Here is a 27,721-nt window from a genome sequence, read left to right as displayed (position 1 = left end):
GTTATAAGGCCTTGCTGTGGTCAGTTTCAATGTAGGAACTATTTTCTTTCTACAGTCTACATCTGCCAACAGCTGGCTAACAACAGAGCTCAGCAATGGGGAAGACTATTAATTTTTACATCCTGCACCCTTCCTCTTGCAGAGGATAAAGTTTGCAGGTGGAAGGAAACTAATTCCTACATGAAACAGCTCAAAGCAAGGTCTGTGGATCTTCTGGAGTAACCAGGTCATGATTTCTGGAAGGAGACACTAATGATGAGCTGTTCAAATGTATTTTTCAACACAGTGAGCACCACAATGCAATATTGCCAAAACTGGGCAACTCAGTATTTTATTTTGGGGTGAATTGGCCCTTTAAATGTAGGATCCATTACTTTATGCTTTGCTGAATATGCTAATGATTTCTGCATCTGATGACCACTTGCACTGCTTTCATAGTTTGGAGTGATTCATCTGTCAGTACACATACAGTACAACCTTTGCTCCAGCATGACTCATGAGCATAACAGGACTGGTGAGGGTGGAGCTCCTCTGTCATGTAAAGTGCCTGGAGGCGCTTAATAGCCCAAAAATAATGTATAGGAATAGAAAACAGACCAAAATATCACACCACGCTTTGGGAAATAAAACGGCAAGATCAACATTTTTATTTTAAACTCGACCATAACCTCACAAATTATCGGCTTGTTTAAAACACACAAAAAATGCAAATTTCCACTTAAAATGATCTGATTTCACAAAGGCAGGTCATATTTTGCTGGGATTATTTTTTTTCTTTTTTTTTTAAACCTCCTCCTTTCTTCGCGACTCACAAAAAAAAAAAGCACAATCCGGCATTTACAAACTTCAATTATTTGACCCAAACAAAATCAGTATGAATGGTGTATGTGTCACACAGTTTTATACAAGGTCATCAAAATAAGTCAGTCAGTGTTCGCAAAATCAATCCAATACAGCTGGATTTTGATCTCACGACAGTTAAAAACATAAAAAAGTAAAGGCTTTCACAGCTACACTAACATTTTGAGAAAATTAGTGAAATGATATCTGCAACAAGAGGAAAGTAAAACGACTAAAATGGTACACCTAGAGGTGGAAGGTGTTTTAATTCTTGAGGAATGCACAGATGGTACATTCAAAGCTTTAGCGATTAAGGCAAAACAAATAAGAAGCCATGACTGACTGTGGAACCGCATAGAGGAAAATCATGACATCATTTAGACTTTATTTTCCTCTCAAGTCTGTAAACTCTTCTCTAAGATAGACCCGGCCGTGTTTGAGGGAATTTTTCAGTAAGGTTTTCCTTGTTTAATAAAAGACAAAATAAATTTTAAAAAAAAAGACATTGAATTAGTCTTTATAATCACATCAACAATTGCAGTAACACAAATGGCTAAGAATTTAATCTCACCAAATATTTTCTGCTTTATTAAGCATTTCTGTTTGAATAACTTCATATATCTCAGAGTGTGGCTTAAACCTGCTACAGCTGATATTTTTGACCAGAAAAGGGCCAACCCCCCCCCCCCAAAAAAAACAAAACAAAACAAAAGAACACAACATTGACACAAAGTTAAATTAAACTCTTTACCAAGTCATTTTTTTAATAATCCAGTACATTCCAAGTTGGATTTCTAACCATATTGCCAATTTAAATCAAGGATACACTTCCTTTTAGCTGCTGTCTGGTACCAGTGAGTGAGAGAATTGCACATGGGTGACAAATTAAAGGGAAAAATCCAAATAAATGAGTGTAAAAAAACAAATGCTTCCACAGATGTGCACTGTGGCTTTAGCCGTATGTACTCTGGTATTTTTTTAATTTTAAAGATTAAAGAAAAAAAAAAAATCCCATCCACATGAGCACTGTTTTGAAAAAATATCTCCATCCAGAAACACAAACCAGAACATCAATGACACAGTAACTCATCTGGTTTACATTCCATCACAATTCACAGGTTAATGCCTGTAAATTGACAAATGAGACCCTGACCATAAATTAGGTGCTGAGTTTGATTATGTTCTGATCATTTTTTGGGAGAAGTAGGGATTCTTGTGAACTGTGGATGGAAGGATGCCTCGCTATGGCATAAGCTGCTAAAAACAGCATCCCAGCAAGAGGAAATGTAACCAAACCATATAGAATACAGACCAATCAGAAGCCTAGGCAAGCAATGAAAAATGGAGATAAGGGTGCAACAACTTTGAAGTTGCAAGATAAAATTTGCAAGACTTTAAAAGGAAAAGGTCTCCTCACCAAAGCTGTTCTAGTGGCACAGATAGGCCTAACGCCTTCATCTTGGTCTATGTATCCGTTTGCTTAGCTGCTTATCAAATTCTGGATCGGGGCTGAGATGGGGAAGGGTGGGGGGCTGGAGGCTATCCTAGCTGTCATAAGGTGAAGGGCAGGGTACACCCTCAACAGGTCACCTTACAGCACATGTGGGAAGAAACTGTAATACAGAGAGAACCCATGCAAAGACAGGGAGAACATGCAAACCCAGAACCTTCTTAAGTCTACTGGTGCCATCACACTTTATGTTGGTCCCTCTTTACGTAACTCTTTTGCTGAGTGGCTGTCAACTTTGGTGAAAAGCAGTGAGACTGGAGCAAACCCACAGTAAGACTTTATAAGTCGAGTATAGTTTCAGGTGATATTTCACTTATAAAATTTCTGCTTTCACACTGTCAAACAGTTTATTATAAAAAATATCTGTTACAGCAACTTCAAGCATACAACAAGGGGAAAAAAAATCCAACTTCCAATGCTGTTCAAAATGTTTGGCAAATAGCTCACTGTTATTAGATTTATATTGATCTTCCTGCTTACATTTATCCAGTTAAATGGGATTTGGGGCAACAAACTAAATCTGTCCGTCATAAAAATCACACTTGGTCGTTCACTGGCGGGACTTGAACAGCAGAGCACTATCAGTGTAGGAGGTGTGACTGAGCTCGCTTTGCTCTGCACTTGTGTGTCAGTTTATGGCATAAATGTGGAAAGCAAATCCCTGGAAAACATTTCATTTTTTCAGAATTTAGGCTTAATGAGAAACTGCATCGTCATATGAAAGCTTTTTTATAGTTTTCTTCGTCTTTTAATCTTCCTAACATTTATTCTGACTTTCATCCTGCTTCTAAGTTATTCCCCAGACATCCTTCTTACAGTAACAACTACACAAACACTACATCTGAAAGCTGAATGTAAACTGGAACAATCAGTCTATAAGAATTACCTCCACATGCCAGCTCTAGTAAAAGATTATTAGTACATTTGTTTACTCAGATGACAGAAATAAAAGCATTTTTTAAAACAAACAAACAAACAAATAAACAAAGTACAATAAAAACAAGATGGACAAGTCAGAAAAAAAAGAAGAGCTGCTGGATGTCTAGCCTAACTGATGGCAAAAATGTTAAAAACATGTTTCGGTTGACATGAACGGATTCTATGTTTTAAACAGCAATTACTACAGCAACTTTTTTTTGGTCAGACCAGGATTGTTCATCAAGCCTGGTTGCTAACATCGAAGGTTACGTCCTGATCGATGAGAGTTGCTTCGGTAGCGCCCGCATGCTGGATGGGCAGCATCGCTGTGTTGTGCTCCATCTCCTCTTCTACCAGCCCCGCTTCATTTTCCACCCCAACTGCAGGCAAACTGCTCATTGCTTTTGAGTGGTTGGGGAGTGTTTCACTTCTGGCCTTATTTTTGTTGACTGAACCTTTAGGGCGACCCCTTTTCCGCGGGAAGTCACCTTGGCTTTTTCCAGTATTCGGAGGACGGCCCCTTTTTCTCACAGGTTCATTGTGCAGCGTGGATGGAGTGGCAGGCAAGTTCTTGCGTAAATGAGCGCCTTTCTTAGATTCTGACTTACGAGGCCGACCTCGGGCTCGGCGAGGGGGTGGTGGAGCTCCCTCTGGAGGATCCACCCGAGGGTATTTCCTCGGTCTTCCCAGGGGCTTCCACACTTTTGGCTTTTTCTTCTCCTCAGGTGATGGCAGGGGGTACTTCCTTGGCCTTCCCCTTTTGTTTGGTTGTTTTTGTCGTGGTCGACCACGTTTTCTTCCGCTCATGTGCAGGACGTGTACTTTTCGAGGCCGGCCTACTTTACCGTGGACCTTATATGCAGGAGGTTTCTTGTTTAAAGAGCCTTTAGGCCGCCCTCGTCCCCTCTTTAAGGGTTGGGAGCCATCTGTGACCAGTTCTTTCTGTTCAATACTTTTTCTTGGCCTTCCCCTTCCTCTCCGAGGCATATTAGAGATGCCATTCGATGTATCCTCCATGGTGTTATACACCTCCACTTTCCGGAGCCGCCTTCTTCTGTCTGAGTTTAGACTCTCATCTAGATCTAGGATCCCCTCAATGCCAAGCTCACTCTCTAGCCTCGATTTCTTATTGAGAGAGCCCTTCGGTCGACCTCTTTTCCTGGGCATTACAGGGCTGCATTCATCCTCTTCCCCACTTGTTAAACTCTCTGACTTGCGCTTTACCAATCCTTTCGGTCGTCCTCTTTTTGGTGTATCAGAGCCACCATTCGGTAAGCCCTTAGCAGGAGCCTCCTCGTCTGTGACAGACTTTCGTGGCCTGCCTCTTTTTTTAGGAGAATGTTCTATCCTGTCTTCATCAGTGGCCTGAATTTTGGACCCTTTTGGCCTGCCTCGGCCTCTGTGAGTTTGTACTGAATTGTCAGCGTGGTTGTCTCCCGATCCTTGCTGCTCTGTCTGTTTTGTGGCATAAAGTTTTGGACGCCCTCTTCCCCTCTGTGGTTGTGTGTCACTGTTGGAAGCTACCTCCATTAAGTTAACATCTGCAACAGGAACATTCAGCTTCTTGGAGCCTTGTGGTCTCCCCCTTCCCCTTTTCACTGGTCTGTCTACACAGGCCTCCCCTTCATTGCTCACAGGATCTCCTTGATCTATAATTTCTTCTTCCATATTGGTGCCTTCAGCGTTGACTACTTCTGTTGGTTTGCACCTGCATATTTAACAAAGAAATTACAATTATTATTTAATCTAAAATCTGCAGTTGTTCTTTACATATTAATCATTAATATTCATTACATAACTGGACATAATTTAAGCAATAAAAGAAGGTGTGGTCAACCAGGAATCCAGATATTTATGGAAGATAGACATAACCATGTGATGTTACTCACTGATCTCTAAAGCCTTGAGCTATGTTGCAGTCTTGGTGTTCTGAAACTAGATGTGATGAGGGACTAAGAAACACTGCACGCTTGGTGGCGACTTATCAAAAAAATGTGGATCTGCCTTTAACACTTTTTAAAATCCTTTTACTGGACACAAATTTACAACACCAACATCACATTGTATTAAATAAATTCTGAAGATAGTGTGTGAAGCCATAAACTTATCAGCAGCATGTTTACTGAGGTCAAAGATCAACTGTGGAATCAGGCCCTTTTCCCCTAGACCAGCCATTCCTAAAGTCAGGAGTGCTGCAGCCCACTTAAAAACCAGAAAATCCTATGGGGCCCACCCAATCTTAAATCTTCACTTTAATCAAAATACAAGAGAAAGTGATGTATTTCCTTTTTATTCTAAAAACATAAACAACACAGGCTGTTGGCTTTAAATTGCAGTCATATATAAAGTAAATATACCGACCCACTTGCCACTGGGACTCAAACGTCAATACAAGAGCAGTAACTCTAGTAACCCCCTCCTATTACCAGTTTTAATTCACGTTTTATATAAATATGTAACTGTACACACTTGCGAGTTACTGCAGCCCACTTGCAGTACCTTCGCGGCCCACCAGGGGACCCGGCCCACACTTTGGGAACCACTGCCCTAGACTATAAATGACAGGCCTTCTCTTTTCAACTGAAGAGGCTGCCCCCTGGTGGCCATTAGAGAGAATGCAGGTTTAAGGTGCTTGCACATGAGCATAATACAGGGAGAGGGCTGCTACATAATGCAGTGTTACAATAAGATCTATTTCTTCCTGTAACTAGAGCTGCAATGATTGATGAATTAGTGCACCAATCAACCACAATAAATTTAGCAATTGTTTTAATTACCAATTAATGTTAAAAGACATTTTTTAGAGGTAGATGTTTCTGGCACAACTTCACCTACTTTCAAGTAGAAATGTGTGTGACTAGTCAACTAGAACTTTTTTTAAACACTGCTATCCCTGCTAGTCGGTAGAGGTGGGACTCACAAGACACCCACGATAGAATATTATTGCAGTTTTTAATATTTTACAATATGCTGAGTATTGCAATAACATATACTGCAATTTATCACCTTTTTTCAACTGAAAATTATCTGTTTTATCTAAGATAATGTTATCTCACTTCAGTTATTTTGCTTTAAAATAAACGCATACAAACACTGTCACTAAAACCTGCCATAAATGTTGTGATAAGATACTATCAGTCTGCGACTGAATGGGGTCAAGTTGGCAACTGCATGTAGTGTGTTTCTGATAATACAGCAATTAACTGTGATAAACAATAGAAAATCATATCTGTTGGTGTCTACATAGACAGAAATTCACATTTCACAGAAATTCACATTTAACTAAATTATTACATTTGCACTCAGCAACCTTTTTGTTCCATGGAAATATAATCAGAATACAAGGCCAGTGGGTCAAGTCCCCTTGCGTTGTGGTCACTCATTCAGACTGATGGCAACATACTGGCATTCTGTCTGCATTTATAAATTAGACAGCAATTATTTGCAAACCTTCAACAATCTCAGAGTGATTCCAGTCAGTCCAAGTCAGACTGACTGTTTGCAGAAAGGTTGCCTCCTATCAGGCGACCTGTGCAATTGCCTTGTGCAAGTGGTTGTGGGTGTGCAACACCCTCCAGCACTGGGCAAACATTTAGTCACCACAAGTTGCAGCTGGTCACGAAATGCAAAAAAAAAATTCAATGCATTCACCACGCAGCCATTCTTTTTTTTCTAGATGAAACGAGGTTGCTGTCCTTTTTTTTTATTTCTATGACTGAGCTATTAGCTGTCTATGAATTAGGTGGCAGCTTTGCCAAGTGCTGGATGGTTTTTCAGTTGAGTCGATTTAATCTAAGTTTGTTGTGCTAGCATTATCTTAGGATGACGGTGCATGAGATGAGCCCTCTGGCTCAAAGTATTCCCAGAGCAGTTTATTTAATAAAATATCAAAATTCTGTTAACAAATTTGCTACCTTCTATATCTTAAAATGATTAATAAATAGTGGGTAGAACAGTGGTGGAGCAGTTAACCAGCTGGGGCCTTTCTGTGTGGAGTATGTATGTTCTCACTGTGCCTGCTTCCTCCAACAGTGCAAAGACATGCTTGTTAGTTTAGCTAGTGATGCTAAATTGGGCATACATGTGAATGTGAGCATGTGTGGTTGTGTTTCTCACTCCAGTCCACTGTGTGGCATGCCTATAGGCTCCAGCCCTACAAACCTGAATTGGATAAGCGGCCAAGAAAATGAATGGATGGATGGATGATGGATAAAACTGATATATAAAATGAGTGTCCCTGACAAGTAAGCATAATGACTTCTCTTACTCTTATCTTAGGCACTTGTAATGCAGTTATGGGTATTCACTCAAACACATGCATTTCTTGTCTCTGACTGCTAACCTCTGAAGCTGAAATGCAGTAATTATGAGTTATTTCCTTGTACTGTTTACTTTATTTATAAATCTGTGCATTTCTTACATTTTTTTCATACTCTCATCATAGCTTCAAGACATTCCCCATTTTAAACACTACACATATAACTTATGACTATGCAAAGAAATTTGGTCTTCATTCTAAGATAGCATAAGTGAACATTATTTATATTTTTTATAATATTGTTCAGAAGCCAATTAATGCAGTTTGCTTATTTTTTCTTATTTAAATGACACTGCTCACTCATAATGTCTTATTGGGATTTTCCAGTCCACCTTAAAGGGGGGAATAGCACCTACAGATGGCAGTATTTAGTCATTTTCATGTTGAATCATGAAAAAAAACAGAAAAATAACTCACTGTTGGTAACTTTTGCTTAAAAAATTCATTTTTGCATCCTGAGTTCAGGCAGTTTGTTGATAATACATATATTTTTTCTTTCATTTATGGTGACAGTGACAGGAAACCGTCTTCTTGGCCAAATTTTCACTTTCTGAGGTCTTCATTCTAAACCTATATATTACAGAGACAACTCAGATACTGTGTACTTTTCTTTGGTGACACTGATAAACTTGTTTATAATTTGCAGTGACTGTCACTTCTCTTTAGCACCTACAATCATTTCACTTCTAAAATTACTAACTAATGCCATCTGCCCCCCAACTCAGGTCACGGCCGTTTCTGTTAAAAACAACAACAACAACAACAACAACAACTACTACTTTTGGCTGCTCACTTATTCACAAGGAGTCACCATGGCAGGTAGCTCTGTATTTTTGATTTGGCAGTCTTTTACCCCAGATGCCCTTCTTGTCTCTTCCCAGGAACAGATCATACTGTGCTTCTTAGGCAAATGTGAAACCTGCTACTCTATGGAGCCACATAAAAATACCAACAAAAGCTAAATGTCACATCAGTAATAATTTATGTAAAAAGTTTAGCCTTCCATAAAAGAAAAAAAAAAAAATAAAAATCACCAGAACTATGATTAAAATATTTTAACTACTTCTTCTAAAGTAGGGTATAATTTACAGAAACCGAAAACACACTTCTGCTTTATCAAATGTACAAATTTGAAACAGGGACCAGCTGTGCTCAGTCTCTGTAAAACAGTTGTTCTGATGACTTCCAGTCAGACTGCTCTCATTAAAGTGGGAAAAGGCTCAATCTTGTTCTTATTGGATCTTTATGCTGTATTTGACAACCACAACATATCAACTAAACAGGCTGAAAAATGATTGTGACATTCTAACAGAGACCTAAACAGGTCTGAATCCAATCTAACAGACAGGAACCACTTTGTGCTGATCAGAAATTACATGTCCAAGTCCACAAAACTTTCTTGGAGTTCCCCAAGGCTCCATTTTAGTTCATCTTCAATTTAACATTTATTAACTCCAAACAATAAATTATATGCATTATATTGCCAAAAGTATTTGTTCATCTGCCTTCACACACATATGAGCTTGAGTGACATCCCATTCTAAATCCATAGGGTTTAATATGTCAGTCCACGCTTTGCAACTAGAAGAGCTTCAACTCTTTCAGGAAGGCTTTCGACAGGATTTAAGAGTGTTTATGCTCAATTGTGAGGTCAGACATGGTCAGACATTGATATTGGACGAGAAGGCCTGGATTGCAGTCTACGCTCTAATTCATCCCAAAGGTGCACTATTGGGTTGAGGTCAGAACTCTGTGCAGGCCAGTGAAGTTTTTCCACATCAAACTCGCTCATCCATGTCTTTATGGACCTTGCTTTTTGCACTGGTGTGCAGTCATGTTAGAACAGGAAGGGGCCATCCCCAAACTGCACCCACAAAGTTGGGAGCACGAAATTGTCCAAAATATTTTGGTATGCTGAAGAATTCAGAGTTCCTTTCACTGGAACTAAGGGGTCGAAACCAACTCCTGAAACACAACTATAATGCCCCCTCCACCACAGAATATAAACCAAATGTACAACAGCCCATGACATCATCAACTATGACAAAATACCCACAGGTGGCAGCCATATTGTTTTGCTCCCACAACAGAGGGACTGAATGAACAGCTGCATTTTTATGAAGCTACTTTTCCCTGCCTGAAACCAAGTTATTCACTCTGAAAGCCACTCATGAATTTGTACAGCTTTCAAACAGTTTCTCTTATAAAAAGCCTTGGGTAAGTGACACTTCAATATTAAGTTATAAACTAATTATATGCAGGGTGATCAATTTCAATGTACGCATGTTTTGCACACATGCCACAAAATTAAATTAGGATGCTTTTATGACATGGATTATTATAATTTTATTATCTGTACCGAGTATCCAGCCTATGCATGATTTTGCAATTAGCTGACTAATATGATCAGATCATTAAGGTAATCACGTCAATTCAGATTGATGGCTAAAAGAAAACTGGCAAAGGCAGCTGTCATTCCTGTATCCCACAATCTAAATCAAACTTTCAGATTTATTATTTTCTCAACAACTTCCACAGCAAATTCAAAGTTCAGAATTCAGTTCAGTATATTCTAATTAGAATGGATAATTCAAATCTGTCAGTGCAACAGGAACAGAAGAGAGAAACATCAGGCATTTTATGCATGTATTTATTATAGAGAAAGGACAATACATGCACAGTTAATTCTTGTCATATCAATCAATCAATCAATCGGGAGAGAGAGCGAGAGAGAGAGCGAGAGAGAGAGAGAGAGATGACAGTTGTAAAACAATCACACATGACCCTTTTTCAATTTGTTCTGTTCACTTCCCTTTTTACCCTTCATAAGTGAGGCATTAAACAGTCTGATATAATGGCGCCCTGAGCAGATGTACTTATGCAGCACATTCTTCAAGGACAGATGAGCTCTGCAGACATTGACAATCCACTTCAGACACCTGAAATATGAAGAAATAACAATGTCAAACCTTCCAAAGTGAACACACACACACACACACACACACACACACACACACAATAATTTGAATAATTGTGTACTATACATTATAACTACATGTATCACCCAACAAAACCACAGCAAGTGTTCTTACAAATATTGATGTGCTAATTCAGGAAATACATTTCAGAAACGAACATGAATTTTGATATTGTACACAAATGGATTTCTACGCTCACTACAGCCAGCAACATCCAAGCTCACCTGTTTGCTTTTCGAAAGGTTGAACACCGCTGGCTGTCAATGGACATCAATTTAAGATATATGGGTGTGTAATTTATTGTTTGAATCTAAAACATGCTTTGTTTAATCTTGTTTTCTTGATCATAAAGTAGTCTATTAATGCCCGGAGTGCTCCATTGTCAAAGCTAGATGCCATTGCCTGGTGGCCGAAAGATCGTAGAGAAAATTTGCCGGTAATTTCATTTTTTTTTTTTTTTGTGCTACTGATTTTGTTTATGGGGAAAAAAGTTATCTTTTTTCATGCTCTATCTGCACAGGTTTCAGATATAATCGGAAAGAATAAAATAATGTGTGTACTCACATGTCCCTGTCTTTCTCTGGGTGATGAAAGCAATGAAAACAGACATTTAGACCCATCCTTGGATCCAGATTGCTCGCTGCAGTTAATGACACTGCAGTAGCACTTGTTGGAGCATTTAGCCTGGCAGGTTGTATTTGATTTCTCCATTTTTCTGCATATCAGAACACGATCACAACAATGATGCCTCTGGGAACAAAACAAGATGGCGGCGATTCGGGGAATGTCACCCACAAACCAGCCCGAAGCGACGTTGCACATTTTGTTCAATTTATATTCTATGCTCTCCTCGAACAAAATTTACCCAATCGCTTTCACTTCGTTAGAATACCACTAACAGTTGACTGTGGAATATTTAGTAATGAGGAAATTCCATGACTGGACTTGTTGCACAGGTGGCATCCTATCAAAGTACCATGCTGGAATTCACTGAGCTCCTTAGAGTGACACATTCTTTCACAAATGCTTGTAGAAGCAGTCTGCATGCCTAGGTGCTTGGTTTTATAGACCTGTGGCCACAGAAGTGATTGTAACACCTGAATTCAATGATTTGGTTGGGTGAGTGAATATTTTTGGCAACATAGTGTATAATCATAATTATACAGGAGATAGATTTAAATAATAAGCGCAGATAATGACATTTCTTTTAGTTTGAGGTCAAACTTTAACTGCCTGGCACCAAAGAACAATCAAATGTACTGCTTTGCTTAAAATGCAACCAAAACCAGGCCAGAACACTTCCAAACTCCAGCAAATGACCAGAAATACAAAGAACCAGCTTCCTGCCATATTTTCAATTGGGCTTGTAAGATTTTATCACAGTTTTACTTAAAATAAATAAGAATAAGTGGTTTACATATTCATCTAACAAGCAAAGGATTCCCGGTTCAATCCCGGGAGAGACAAATCACTTGACAAGAAAGGCATCTAGCTTACAAAAAGGAAAAATAAATAAATAAAAAAGCTTTGCGCTTCCACCAAAGGGAACTCACGAGAACTGCGATACATGTTTTATCAAATGGGTAAAAAATAACAGGAAAATGCATAAACGTGCATTAACTAAAACAACAAAAGACCACCTGTTTATATGCACCCCTTCAAAGGTCCACTTTAGGCCATGAAATCCCTGTGCAGTAAAAGAAACTGGAATTTGCTATTTTAGGACAGTGCAAGACACTCAAAACTAATCTTTGATTAACAAAAAGTCACAGACTGTATTCACTATAGTAAATTTAAAACGACTGAACGAGGCCCTCTGCAGGCGTTTTACACTTTTAAGGTGGACTGAGAGAGAAAATAGGAACCCATGCTAAGCGTCTTAGTTAACAGATGGGGCATGCACGGACACGTCTATCTTCTGGGTTACAACCTTGCAACGGCGGGAAAGTGTAGCCGTGGTCTGCTGATGGTGTCCCATTAATAATGTACACAATTAACATCGCTCCATGCAAAAAACAGAGGAACTTTGTGTTTTTATGGTGCAAAATTTACAGACTTAAACTTGTGCAACTTATCGAAAATAACCCTGCAGAGTCCGTGCATTCTCAGCCACAACTACAGGGAAATAAATTTAATTACATTTAAGGGCCTTCAGCAGATGCTATGACTGTGGACCCAGAGTGTTTTCCAGGTAATAGCCTGTTTCAGAATCGACGATGCTGAAAAGAGTAGCTAACGCTGTGAAGCGCGGAAAACACTGCAGTGGACGGGGTGCATAACTCACCCTAAATAAATCACCTGTATGTTTTTAGTGTAATTTTTCATAGAATATTGATTCAGCAGACATACCGTAAAGTGAAAGTGCGCGTTTATTGTTGCTGTGACGGGTGTTCAAATTTGCGACCGCTTCCGGCCGTACGTGACGTCCACTCGGCTCCGGAGGAAACTACAGCGCAGAGTTTTAGTTCCGCCGGAGCGCTCCTTGCACTCCCGGTGATGAGGGTGACCGGGTGTCTCAGTTTATCCACTTCGGTCAAGATACAGGAATTTTCCATCCATACTCTTCTGCTTATCCTGTTCAGGGTTTTTTTTTTTTTTGATATTTGGTAAAGTCCACAGACAGTCAAAATATTTCATTTTATTTTTAATTCCATAGACAGTAAAGAATATATGTTCTATTTTTATTTTTCTTTATATTTGAGTAGTCCATAGACTGCTGCCTAAAATGTACAACTGATGTAAAGAAAGTAGGAAAATATGGAATCTTGTTTCCATAAGTCAAACTCTGGGTTATTATCTCAAATTTTTAAGTTGCTAACTCAAATTTCTGAGAAAATAACATGAAATTTTGAATTAAGTCAAAATTTTCAGATAACTCAAAATTTCAACTTAGCTTTGCCTGGCAAAAAAATAATAAAATAAATAAAATAAGTTTGGTTGGTTGATTTTTCAGTGGCAGAAACAAGCTTCCAGGGAAAACGGCCTTTCATTGTTGTCTCGTGCAGGTTAACCTGTGGAAAGATGTTTCTCCTCACACAAAGGAGCAGATACCCATCCTGCTGCTGGTGTTGAAGCCCTTGTACGGTGCTGTCCAGCTCTTCTCGTGTAACCTGCCTGTCTCCTGGTGTCTCCTCCACGCTCTTGAGGCTGTGCTGGGGGGACACGGCAAACCTTGCAACGGCATGCACGGATGTGCCATCCGGGAGGAGCTGGACTACCTGCAGGTCCATCTCATGCTTATGCAGTGAGGACACTGGCAAAAAGAAATCAGTCCACAGTGGTTTTTGCTTCCTTAGACTGATATCCCTGAAGTAACTTTGTGCTACGCTTGGGTGATTTTTTTTAGAAGTGCATTTCATTAGTTACTATTTTTATTTTATTTTCATGTTTTAGAGTGGGTTTGATTGTAAAGTTTTAGGTTCAGTGTTAGTTTTTAGTATTTCAGTACAAACTCTACATGTCTTATCACAGTCTCAAACATCTGCACAAAAGCTGTGTCATACTTATAGTGACAAATTTGACCACACTGGTAAAGACTACAAATAAGCAGTTTCCATTCCTGTCAGTTGTGTAAACACACATCATTAATAAGTTTTCATCTTTTTCAAAAGTCTAGTTTTCAATTTTGATTCCAGATTTTTTCAAAAATAGTTTATTTTTTAACTATCAACTTGTATTTAATGCCTTCACACAGCTACATGACAGTTTTGTATTTTATCTTTTTATAAATATCCATATTTACGAGCTGCTTTAACTGCCTTCATCAGCAGAATCTGAACAGGACATTCAGTTTTATTTATCCAGTATCAATTCATAAAATGTCTTCTACAACGAAGGGGGAAAAGACTGTACAATATTAATGAGAAACCCAATTATTCCCTACAAGCAAGGACAGGAAATCTGTTTGTTTTTTCCAGATGAAAACTAGCAACTTTTTTGTGCAATAATTTGTAATCACAATATACTCACAAGAAGCAGCTCTGATGCATTTACTACTTGTCATTCAGTTGTAATTAGAGTAGTTTCACGAGCTTCACCAGATTGATTCCTGCCTCAGTGTGACTAACTCAGCTCTGCCCTCTACAGGCTGATTTGCTAAGTGTTAAAATAAATATTGGATCATAGTAATAACGGTGCACAGGTACAAAATATGTTCAATAATCTGATTGTAAAATTCTAAAAATTATATTGCATGTGTGTTATACTATTATAAAATGTATAATATGGAAACAAGAAAAGTCAGTCACTGTTTGGTACAATAAATACAAAATTAAGCATTTGTGAAGTTCAATTTAATCTATAAACATGACAACCTCATTCTCTGGTAACAGGCAGGTTTAGAAAAAGTAAATTTTGCTCATAACATGACAGTTTAAGAGCTACATGATAAAACATCTTCTTCCCATAAGGACTTGAAGTTGGAAAAAGGCTGAGGGAGGGAAATCATTTAGTGGCAGATGGTATCACAGATTGTAATAACTTTCTCATTATTGCAATATTATTTTTAGTGTTTAAGTCTATTTAAGCTGTTTATTTGTGTTTGCATGCCACAATACAACAGTGTATCTAAGTTCAAGGATATGCAGGCCTGTGAAGAACTGAAAGATCTCATGATTCAGCTTGAAATAATTTTCTGTATGGCCATCAGACTCACCTTGTTGGAGGAATTTTTGCCAGTTCTTTACATCTGCTTATGACCAGCTTGTTTAAGATCCCACCACCATTTCATTTAGGTTCGGTCTGGACTTTTACTGGGCCATTGCAGCACCTTGATTCTTTTTCAGTTTTTGTTGTAGATTTGCTGCTGTGTTTGGGATCATCGTCCTGTTGCATGGCCCAGTTACAGCCAAGCTTTAGCTGTCATACAGATGGGCTCATTTGACTCTACAACACTTTGGCATGCAGAGAAGTTTGTGATCAGTTCTATGACTGAATGATGAACAGGTCCTGTGGCTGTAAAACAAGCTCAAATGGTCACCGGTACACCATCGTGCTTGACAGTTGTATGAGGCGTTTGTGCTGATATGCTGTTTGGTTCTCTCCAAACATCTCCACTTCGGTTTTATCAATGTAACAGACAATGTTCCAGAAGTCTTGCGGTTTGTTCAGATGCAACTTTGTAAACTTCAGTTGCCAGTTTTTTTTTTTTTTTGAAAAAAAAGAGACAAGAGGCTTTCTCCTGCAGCCCTTCCAAACAAACCATACTTGATCAGTCTTTTTCCTAACTGTACTGTCCTGAACTTTAACATTTAGCATGCTGAGGCCTGTAGAGCCCTTAGATTTTTTTTTTTTTTGGTAACAGTTTCTGAGCATTACAGTCTGACCTTGGAGTGAATTTGCTCTAACTTCCACTCCTGGGAATATAGCATGTTAACTGGCAAAATGCCCAAACTTCTGCTTTTATATTAGGTGCTCACTGTGAAAACTGTATTTTATGCATTTTATCCATAAGATAAGGTGATGAACAATTAAGTATAAAAGAATAAAGGAAAGTGACATGTACAAAATTTTATTCAGAAGTACCAAAATACACTCTTTACCCGTTCCCATAAAAGGTAGGCTCAATTCTTATTTGAAGACAGCACGACCGACTTAAATTTTGATCCCATGCAGGGAGAAATGTTACAGCAGGACAGATGCCTGGCACCCGCTACCATGGACAATGAGCAGCTACTATAGCCCAATACAAATGCAAAAAAAAAACCCCACCACTGTTCCATAAGCAAGAACCAAATAGACAAAGAATGGCATTCGGATGGGGAAAAAGGCAAGAAACAAATGAGGCAGATTATGTTGCGCTGGGTAGCTGGATAAAGGCAGTGGTGAGGTCAGCAATCAGAAGAACGCAAGAGAAAAAGAAATATGCAAATGTGTTTATGTGTGTGAGGAGGGGAGAGAAGCTGTCAGTTCAAAAGGAGAAAGGCTGAGAGAGAATGACAGACGTGGCCCGAGGAAAGGAAAGGAGCGTTTGAGAAAGACAACCCCTGGGAGACTGCACGGTGAACCCACTGCCCCGTCTCAACCCTCCTCCTCCCCGCCTGTGTGCTTTGCCATGGTTACCAGACAGGGCTCCCAATGCAGCCAGTTAATGCGTTTTTCAGTAGCAGGAGCGAGCTGGGTACTAATGTGTCTCAGTCTGTCTCCTGCACAATCAATGTCAACTGTCCTGGGATGCACAAACACATAGAGGGCTGCGAGCCAGGGAACACAGAGCCACCCTGGCTGAGCGTCGGAGGCTGAAAGAGGGCCGCATCGCTTTCGTTTAATCACCTGGAAAGTTTTACTTGTATTCTCTGCAGGAGTCTTACGTCACATGTTGATCTTTCCTACACTGATATGAAATGTTGGAAGAGTAGCCCATGAGTTAATAAAGGAACACAGCTGATTAGTTTTAAGTCAGTTTCAGTGTCCTTATTTATTGGATTTACATGGCATTTAAACAGTACAACTTATGAATTGTAGTCATATTTTGAATTAATCATAACATCCATAAAAATACTAAATGGTATAGATACATTTGACAGAAAATTGGCAAATATTTTAAGACTTTAGGTCTTTAATTCTTTAGGTTATCAAGCAAAAACGTAGAACAAGAACTACATGAATTTCTGGGAATGTGTTAAAAAAGATCTTTAATTTCTAAAATAATTTTCAGCTAATGTGAGGAGCTTCAAACGAATCAATTCTCAGCTATTTTCAAAGTGTCACTGCGGGTTCATGTAACTTTCCATCTCTGGATTAAAAAAAAAAAAAATCCCACATGAATCATAGCGGGGTCATGACCCTTGGCTGCCTTTATTAAAACATGGCTGATATTCAGAGCACAAAGCCGTCCAAAAGGTTCTGCCCCCTGCAGAGAACCACAGCGTCTCTTCTCTGCTTTTCCATGATGAGTGGGAAGTTTAGGAAACTCTCCGGAGGTCATCCTGTACATTCAGTTTGGATCGACGGTTCTACTTTTTCCTGGTCTTCATTAAAGAGATTTTGGCCTGCAGAAGCAAATGCATGCCGCTTTGTTCCCAAGGACCTCACCTGTGACCTTTCATATCATCACAGGTTAAGGGTCTCAGGGACAATGGAGCACACAGAGCTGCTCACGGTGAGGTGTTAAAGTCAGCCTTGTCCACAGGTAAATTCAACTTACTGATGGACTGCAGTGATTATGCTGTCTTTGTATGTTTAATTCATCAAGAACATGTCATGTTTACACTATCCTGTTAAACAGCTATTGTTAGACACATGGAATCTTATTTTAGAGATTTTTCATAATCTAACAGTTGATGCGTCACATGGGACGAGTACCACCTTTCGTTACCAATTCCGATGCAGTCCGATATGAACTTGTCTCCTCACGTCTGACAGGTCTGGATCAAATCCTGTGGAAAGAGACAGATTTGGTTAGAGGGCATACTTCCACAAATAAAATATCCGTTAACGGAACGTTCCATATCTGTGTTTCATTTTCAGGACCCCGTCTGACTGCCTCCCCGCCCGACATAGCCAACGCCTGCTATTCAGTGCAGGTTTCAGCAGTAAGTCGTTCAAATAAAATGCCCCCTGCTGGCAGACAGCATTTGATGACAAGTACGCACAGGAAAACCCAAAAATTTGATGTCTAAAAATTGGGCCTTATATGTAAGAGCGTTAAACTCCGACAGAGCGGTCGTGCATGTCATACATGCAGTTGACCCTTTGTGCACATATGTAACATCCACAGACAGCTGTGCCTGCAACCGCAGACAACACTGTTGTCTTATATTTCCTACAGGCCTTGTGATCTCACAGGATTATGCAATCACTCCCCCATGACAAAGATGTTGAGCCTTGAGGGAGTAGCACTGATTTACTCTTACCCAGACAAAATAAATGTCACAAGCCTGACAAGGCAGATACCACACATAGATATGAAGCAGGGTTCAAACAACTGCTGCACAGCTGAGAAGCTCTGTGTCACATGTAAGTTGCATCCAGATGACAGCTTTATCACTGACAACAATACAGAGCATGTCCTGAATTTACCAAAAAAATAAAATAAATAAATAATCAGCCTCTGGACGGGTGCGAACACTCGCAAACAAGGATGCGACACTGCTGAGGTGCACAGAACATGAAACCTTTTCGCTGTCTGAGTTTACACTGCCTCTCTGCTTCCTCTTTGTCTCTGTGCTTGGAGATATTTTCCTCTGCCCCAGTTTTAAGAGCTTCTCTGCTGCTCTCAACCGTCGCATGAGAGACAAAGAGCGGAGGATGTGAACCAGAGGCTGGAGGGAAAATGAAGTGAAATATTCTTTAAAGGAAAAAAAGACAAGCTATAGCAGAATGAAAATGAAGGTGGACACAAATGAAGGAAGATGGTGGGTGAACATGGTCAAAAATCGCTGATTTGTTAGACGGCCCGCTCGAGTCATTCTGAACTCACCATTTGTTTGCTTGGTGGTCCTTATGCGAACACACACTTGTACTCATTCCATGTGAACATGCATACAACAAGTGCATGTACACAGAACAGGTATGTGCGCACGCAAAACACACTTACGATGAGCTATTGATCCATTTCCCCTTTTAGAGGGGAAAAGAAAAAGAATTAATCCAGCGGTAAAGAACATTGCCTGATAAAACCTATCCTGCCCCATCTTCAGTCTTCCTTTTCTCTGAGAGCAGTATGCGGCGGCGAACAGAAAAGCTATTCCCCTCTCGCTACCCCTCCATCTCTCGCTCTGCTCTTTTTGTCTCTCCTCTTCCTCTATCCCTCTCTTAGGCGCTGTCCCTGGCTCTGTTTTGTGCCCGTTTCCCTCTGCCAAGTCACATCACTAATTCTCCAGGCGATTAGAGTCCGAACCGGCAATAGCTATGAGGCAGGTACGCCACACAGTAAAAACAGACGACTGCATTGATTCCATTATCTGGTGCTATACCAATACCCCACTTCCCCCAACCACCACCAACCGCGCTTTGCCCCCCCCCCAATAAATCTGTGTCACCTACATACAAAAACATTCACATGCACATACAGTCACAGACACTTATGCAAGCATGCAGTATCTCCAGCTATCGCTCTCTTCTCTTGCCTGAACACCCTCTATCACTGTCCCCGCCTCCCCCTTCTCTGTCTCAGCCCTTCCCCTCATTTTCATCCTTCCCTCCTCATCTCTGCACCCTTGCTTCCTCGCTCTATCCCCTTTCATTTTTTCCAGGCCTGACGTCCCGTCTCGCCTGAAGGGAAAAAAAAAAAAAAAAAAAAAAGTACGTTCACATGATGCCATGTGTGTCTCTACGTGGGTGTCTAACTGCGTATTGAACTTAGGCTTCTGCACCGTGCATCTGGAAGAGAGAGAGTCAACGTGTTCAGAGGGAGGGGCATGTGTGAGGTGTGTGTGTGCACTTTTGTCCTCGTGCACGCATGCATCTGTGTCAGAGCGTGCGCAAGATAGAGGGGAGTGAAGGGGGAAGAGGCAGTGGAGGGAGCTCACAGACAGGCTGTGGATTTTACACAGCATGAGGATCAAAGCCACAGCAAGCCCAAAGGTGATTAACCTCCCAGCCGCTCTGACCACAACACTGCCGCTCCTCTTCCTCCATCTTTCATTAACACAGTCTGCCTGCACAATCTACGCATCAATTCATCCGCCTTTGTTTCACAAATTCCTGAATATCCAGACGAGAAAGGTATCGTAAACTGAAATCGCATAGTTGAACTTTTGCACCTTTAACAGAAAATCTCCAAGTTAAAACAAGTACAGTTTGACAAAATATGCGTGCAGAGACAAAGTAACCAGAACAGATGTGTTAATGGGGGGGGGAACAAAAAAAACACTATGAAATTAAAGAAAAATGAGGCTTCTGTCACCTTTTTATAAAAACACCAGGTGGCAAACGCCTGAATTTGGAGTCAGAAGATGCCGGGGGAGTCGTTTGTTTGTGTGCTCGCAGAAAAAGAGCAGTGCTCGGCAGAGATTGCTGATATGTGCTCTTTTTTTTTTTTTTTTTCTCCCCCCCTTTCTCGCTGGAGCACTGCAACGCAATGCGGATACTGGGTGTCTGAGCCACTAGCCAGACACACTGGGGGACAGAGGGGGGGGGGTTGTGAGGGGGGTGGGAGGAGGCGGAGACCGTAAGCAAGTTCACATACAGCCTCTTGCTCGAGGACACGCTGATAGGAACGTCTGGGCACACTGTCATTATCTGCCATGACTACAGAGAGCAGCGGGCTCACAGTTCATTTTGGAGACTTATGTCAACTGAACACACACACTCAGGCACAGCTGCCTCATTCGTGCCTGTAGCCTTTAATCAGCCTTTTTTATACATTTTAAATCGAAAACCTGAATTACATCATTACATGAAACAATAAAATGTCCCCGACTCTCAATGAAATATTAACTTTCCACTTTTCCTGCATTTTAAGACTCACATTCCAGCACAACAACATCCAAGGAGATATTCTGTGTTCCTGTGCACAGCATGCTAAGGAAGCCCAGAAACAAACTGCTATTGATAGTTGGCTCTATACCCCGTTGGACTGCACCAAATAACAAATCAAAGCACTGCAGAGCAAGGTGGATATATTGATGTCTGGATTAGGTGGACCCCGGCAGCAAAACCTGATTAGTATTTCAGCTGGATTCGATTTAAAGTTGCGTTGAAGCAGTTTTGTAGCTTGTTTTTTTCTTCGTGTTTCATTATAATTATTGGCATGAAATTGAATTTGCTGGAGAAATTATTTTAGATCTGATAATGGATGCCATCTCTACTGCAGGGACTGTGTGCATCTTTGTCCTTGACTGAAAAACTACTAGAAGTTTAGTCCAAGAGACCTTGAAAAAGTCACGTAAAATTATTTAGTGTTAAATTATACTTAATATTTATATTAAACTACGACCCTGAAAAACTTATTGCTAAACAAAAAAAAAAAAAAAAGTCACTTGCCTTTATAATTCCCTGTCTTTTTATGTCTTTATACTTACCACATCAAGAGGCAGGATGGTGGATGGCACTCAGGTGAAGTCTGGGTGACTCCGCAGGGAAAGCTAGAAGGTTGTACAGTTATCTCCAGGCTGTTTATTATGCGAAACCATACAACCAACTACCTCACACTGCAGAGCACAGGAGCTGGTCAGCACTGGAGTCTTCTTCCACACAGTCTTCTCATCTTTTATTTCATTTATAATCTCAAAGCGATCGTAAAGCTTCAAAATAAAAACAAACATTGTGTTTTTTACATTTAGTCTGTAAACTATAATAAATTTTAGTGACTTCTCTACTCTCAAACAGAAATCAAGCCTCTAAGTTTTTTACAAGATCAAAGTTTAACATCAATACGGTTGAATTGAAATAATGCCTTCTGCATTTTTGTGGACTTGTCTCCCTCTTGTGGGTAGACACAGTATGTCGACACCCACCTCCCCCACCAGAGGTAGAGGCAGACTTTCACTGTCTATGAACACAAAGACAAGCACTTAACCTGCAGTTGCTCACTGTAGGCGTCTGCCTGACCTACTTCTGCTAGTGGAGCTGCTAGAATCTTCCACATCCTCAAAGATTCAATTCAGCACTACAGATCACCATTTCACCATCTTTCAGAGGTTAAAGTCTAATAATCCTCTGCTGCTGTTTTTACTGTCGAACTTGTATTCCAGCATTGCCACCAGCTCTGAAGGTTATCAGCTATGATCCCTTCAGCTGATCAAAGGAACATTTCTCTTTACTTCTGTGGTCAGATGTTGAGACATGACAAGTATTTATAAGCTTTAGTAGTATATACACATCAAGATTGCACCTTTTACAAAAAATAAAAGATTTAAAGTGTTTTGCCTGTAAAATGTGCATCAAGGGGGAATCGTGGAACACATGACCAAAACCCAAACACAAAAAGTTGAAATTGGAGTTTTTACTGCATAGAGGAATGTTACTTAAAGCAGTTTGGTTAACTGGGTTAAAACAGAAACAGGAGCTTGACTCAAGGTATTGACTTGACTGGCAGTTTCCTTTTTGACAGATGTTGCACTTAAATATATATAATCTTTTGGCTGCTCCCATAAGTGATTGCCACACCAGATCTGTCTTCATCTCACCCTATCCCTTGCTTTATGTTAAACATTGTACTTCAGTTTACTTTAAAGGCATATTTCAGAACTACAGTCAGGATCACTACAGTCAATAAAAGACTGATCTCCATCTGTAGTAATTTATATTTGGCAGCACTGGTGTGTTATGGGACTTCCTTGTCCTTTCAGTGTGTAAACATGAAAAGCAGGTGGTGGGAAAAGCAGCAAGACCCCAAAACAGAGCAGACATGAATGACTACTGAAATTAAGATGGAGACAGCATTGGGGGGGGGGGGGGGGGGGGGGGGGGGGGGCTGGGTTGCAAAGCAGCCTGCAGATGTGCAGCAACTGTGGGCATCCTTAATCGACTAAAACAGGGAACTGGACATTTAGAGGCATCAGCTGAACCATCAGCTGAAGTTGTTAGACTGAGATCAGCACTGATTTTTGCTGTGCCTCGTTTAAGGGGCATCCACACATGAACCTAACAGTGGTGACCAGAGACCACAAAAAGTCAAGGACATTCAGCAGCTTCGAGTAGCTGTGGACCAAATAATGGTTTGACATGTTAAGCAGGTGGGTCCTGAGTTAAACTTAAGAACTTTGAGGTGAGTGACTGAAGTAGCTACCAACGTGAGCAGAGGATACTTCTGATTGACATGTCAAACAGTAAGTACATTAGAGATTTACAGTACCTAGGCAACTGTAGCAAATTCCTTCCTGCATGGAAGCCCCTTTAGTTACTGACCTGAGCCAACACTATGAAGTTAAGGCCTCCATGTGTCTTAATTTGCACAAAATGTCTCAAAATTTGGTTTTGTTTGAGGGGAAAAAAAAAAAGAGCGAGCTCAGGTAGATTAAAAACACTTGCCTTTGTCCCCTGCCCCAAATTCCTTAAAATTAAAATGCTCTGAATTGGCTAATGCAATGTAGACACATGCAAATAGAACTGAATAGAACTAAGATGAAAATTTCTCACTACATTGTAACTGCACCATTATTTTTAGCTCTTAATGTTGTATTTGTCTATTTCTACTTGTATATTTAAGGTTAGCCATGTCTCAGATTCCCTTATCCATCCTTTAAATTAACTGGTTGTTGGGATGAGGGGGTTGCATCTAAAAATCCTTTTAGAATTTTCTGAAAAAGACATTGTGGCCTTGTTGCCAGGCAGGCAGAAATGTGTTAGTGGGCAGCGCTTTCACTCGATTCATTGTTTGCTTGTGTACAACTGGGCACAAAACGAGTGCCACGTGAATTCAAGGAGAGTATGCCTGCAAATGTGCTTCATTATCCACATTTAAGTCTTATTCCTCTGAGACTGGGCAGTTTGGTCCACTGCTGCGTGTGGCCATTTGGAAGCGGTATTAACGCTTAGATTTAAACACTGCCTGTTATAGAAGCTTCAAATTTATAACATCTTGGCACTTTTCATTAAGAAACAAAAATCCTACTTGTCACCAGCTGGTAAATCACTGCATTCATTTCTGGTTCCTTCAAAGCAATCTGAGAATAAACTCTTTATACATGTCCCTGCTCTCTCCATTGTTTCCACCACAAAGATAAACTATTATCTGAAAAGTTTCTAAAAAGGCAAACCCGACCTTGCGGCAGTGAATTATTGTCAAGTGTTACCTAACAGAATTGCAGCAGTAGTGACCACCACATCACTGGCCTTAGGTCTTTATACTAACAAGGGCAAACCAAATCACAAATGTGAAGCACCCTGTGGAGCTGAGCAATGCTGCAGAGAGGCTTGTAATGCTGAGAGATGACTGTTGAGAACAGAGGACAATGCCTCCCAACAGCAATAGATAGGACAAATTTGAGTGGAAAAAAAAAGCAGTATTTGATCTACAGTCTGTCCAGTTGCTGTTTGCTGGTTTATGCATGAATTTCCTCCTCAGAATCTCAGAAAGGTGTCAGACACCTCTGTACATTGAAAGAGGATATGCTGATTTGTGCAGTTTAATAGGGTATATTCAGTGTAATGCAGAAATTGGTGCATTGTAGAAGAGTTTTCAGTGTAGCAAATAGGATCTAATGGGTGAGTAATTGGATGACAATTTGGAGTAACAGCACTATCCAGTCAATCTCCCTCATTATACTCCATAAATAATGGGGCGCACCCACACATTCGACATCTAGCTGAGGTGATCTCCTGCAAAAGCAGCAAATTGGCTGTTAGCAGTCAATGGCTGTGTTTTGACACTGCTCCTGTGTGCCTCAAGGACTCATTGATTACTTGATAGCTGCTGCACAGCTGAGTTGCTAGGCCTTCTATTCAGCTTGGCCAGTGCACAAAAAAAACTTAAATGCCCAAGTCTTAGTGGCTTACAGAGCTGGATGCAAACACAAGAGGCAAATCACAGTTACTTACTATTGCCCACCACAACCATTAAGTGCATATTAGTATACATTGCCCAGCACAGGTCTATTAGGATGATACATGGCTGTGAAGTGCGCTATTCAATTACATTAGCAAGACTAGAAGTAGTTTGTAAACTGTCTTATGACTACTAAAGATTCAAAAACATTTTGTTTTTTCTTTTGTTTTTTTTTTTTAAAAGCCTGTGTTCAGGACACACTATATGTTTAATAGATTTGTTTTTGGGCCAGCTTCCAAATATAAACTCATTCACCTCACCCCTCTCCACTGCCCTCTGCCATTCTGAAAGCCCCCACCCCACCCATCCTTCATTTTCTCTTTGGCCATCCTCCCACCTCTAAGTGCCTCTTATTTACCCTTCATCATCGAACATTTCACGGCAAAATCTTTTTACAACTTTCCAGACAACCTCTGTTCATAACAAGTCAGCCCCCCCCCCCCCCCCACCCCCCCCACCCCCACCCCCTTGATTCCACTCCTCCCCTTTTAAACCTCTCACCTCATTCGCAGTCGGATCACGCATGCATGCGGCATGGTTGTGCCAATGCCAGCTCTTTGCCAATCTGCTTGGGTGTGTTTGCGCACCAGTGTGATTTTGGTGGGAAGCCCCTGCACCAGAGGCCAGGGTGGCTTATAAGCGCAAACCCCAGCTGGTGTAGAGTTAGGTGAAGCTTTGCGAGAACAGTCGTCCCTTTGAGAGCACAAGAACAAATGAATCATATTAAACTGAAGTATAAAGCTAGGTACATGGTGCCTCAAAAAGGTTAATCAAATTTAAGAAAACAGCTGTGCTATTGGTGGATTATTGCAAAGATATCCATGCAGAGACAATCCAAATCTATCACAATGATTCATACCACACAAAAACTTGAGGCTAATCAAAATTAGATCTCGTACTAATATTTTAATCATTTATAAACACTGTATTGTGTCCAAACTTACAACATAATCATTTGGCCCAGCCTAATTAGCTGCCAAATTTAAAGATAGTCACAAACACTGAAAAACTGAAGCTTTAATTTGGGTACCACAAAATCCATTTTTCACATATACTAAAAAGCCCATAGTTCCAAGCATGAGACAAATCTAAAAAGCTTACTCTGAAGTTTTATGCATTATACTTTCAATCATACAGTTTGAATTTGAAAACACTATTTTGTTAGTTTTTTAGTTAGATATTTGTAATTTAATAATTTTAAATCAGATTCTTTAAACTTCTTGCCATTTTGCACGACTTATTCCAGATATAAATCAACTGACTTTTTTAAATGACCAATATTTACATTTGGCTTGCTGATATGAGTACTTAATACACTAACAATGTCCTCCAAGATGTTCCCTACTTTGACACAATACTGTTTCATTTTTGGGATAGTCACTGAGGGCAGAAGTGAATAAAATTCCCCACATATCAAATAAATCCAGATTTTGCTTGTCTAACTGCTTTGCATGTAGAATGACTCCTACTGCTCAGTTTTACTGATGACAAGACTAAAACTGCCTGTCAAGAACAAAATGCCCTACAAAAGGCTGCCGATTTCTTACAATGACCAAATCCAGAGAGCAGTGCACTGGGCGTGAGCTTCTGTTATTTTTACAGACACTCAAGTTCTTGCTTCTCTAACATTTGCTGCCAAGCTTGTTGTTTTCTGTTTTTTGCTGCTAGGATTAGCTAACTCTCTGGACTCTATTACTCAGATGGCTTAAATTGCTTGCATTAAAAAGGGGGCGTTCCCCCCGCACTTGAAAATTAAGCAGACTGTAGTTTGCAGTCTGTGATACTTTTGTAATCATGTCTTACCTTATAATGCTAAATCTGGGTTAGTTGAGCAGGTTTCAAAACATTATGTTATCCCAAAATTCACACGAGTACAAATGGCCAGTAAAATGTAAAAAAAAAGTGCATGACTATTTTTTCAAAATCCTTAGAAATCAAAATCCAACATAGTGTAGCCATCTATGAAATCCAGCAAATCTTTACCCCCATTTCATATGAGACCTAAAAACCCACAAGTATAACAAACTGAGCAACAGACCAGTCATCCAACTAAACAAAAAAAACCAAAAAAAAAAAAAAAAACACCACTATTTTATACAAATGATCAAAATATTTCGGCTTTTCCTTCAAAGATTTCAGGTAGCTTTCAACCACTCCTTGGCTTTGAGAAGTGATGCACAGAGCACGGCACCACCCAAACAATGTAGGGGCAGAGTCAAGCGAAATCTGCCCAGTGACAGCAAATAAACTGGCAAGTGTCAGCTCAACAGGAATGCAGGCCTCAGACAGTGGTTCTCAACTTCAGGGCGAGGGGCCAGTGCCGGCCCACTTGATTTTACAGAAGGATACATGTCGTTTGGGCCAAAAAAGCTTGATCATTACAAATCTTTAAAAAAAAAATTAAACTCACAATACTACAAATCCAAGTGTTATTCTCTTCAATCTCAATTTTATAAGATAGTCATTCAGAACTTGATCTCTGCATTCCTCCTTAAAACCTGTGGACTGAAGAGGACCTGGACCCATGAGCCCCACTGAAGCTAAAGCACCTCTTGGGTGCAGGACCAGTTTTAGTATCAGCCTCAAATCAAATTATTAGATCTCCCAAGATAATGAGACTGTAGTGCAATTTCTCTAGCCCCCCCGTACCTTATTTACAAAGGCAGAAAATGTTACCATGGGAACACACTACCAGGCAACCTCAGTGGCTTGGCATGATGCCCAAT

General features: G+C 40.2%; 1 protein-coding gene across 1 annotated transcript; it reads right to left on the bottom strand.

Moving 5' to 3' along the window:
* Window positions 1–636: 636 nt before the first annotated feature.
* Window positions 637–13,002, bottom strand: LOC115787643 (serine/arginine repetitive matrix protein 1). Its single transcript, XM_030740404.1, has 2 exons — window positions 12,914–13,002; window positions 637–4,976 (listed from the first exon to the last, which is right to left on the bottom strand). Exon 2 carries the CDS (start codon window positions 4,934–4,936, stop codon window positions 3,509–3,511), a length of 1,428 nt encoding a protein of 475 aa, XP_030596264.1. The 5' UTR covers window positions 4,937–4,976; window positions 12,914–13,002; the 3' UTR covers window positions 637–3,508.
* Window positions 13,003–27,721: the final 14,719 nt, after the last annotated feature.

Source organism: Archocentrus centrarchus, chromosome 11 (assembly GCF_007364275.1).
Source record: "Archocentrus centrarchus isolate MPI-CPG fArcCen1 chromosome 11, fArcCen1, whole genome shotgun sequence".
Taxonomy (NCBI): domain Eukaryota; kingdom Metazoa; phylum Chordata; class Actinopteri; order Cichliformes; family Cichlidae; genus Archocentrus; species Archocentrus centrarchus.
The sequence above is the reverse complement of the archived record's forward strand: the minus strand, read 5'-3'. Positions and strand labels throughout refer to the sequence as shown.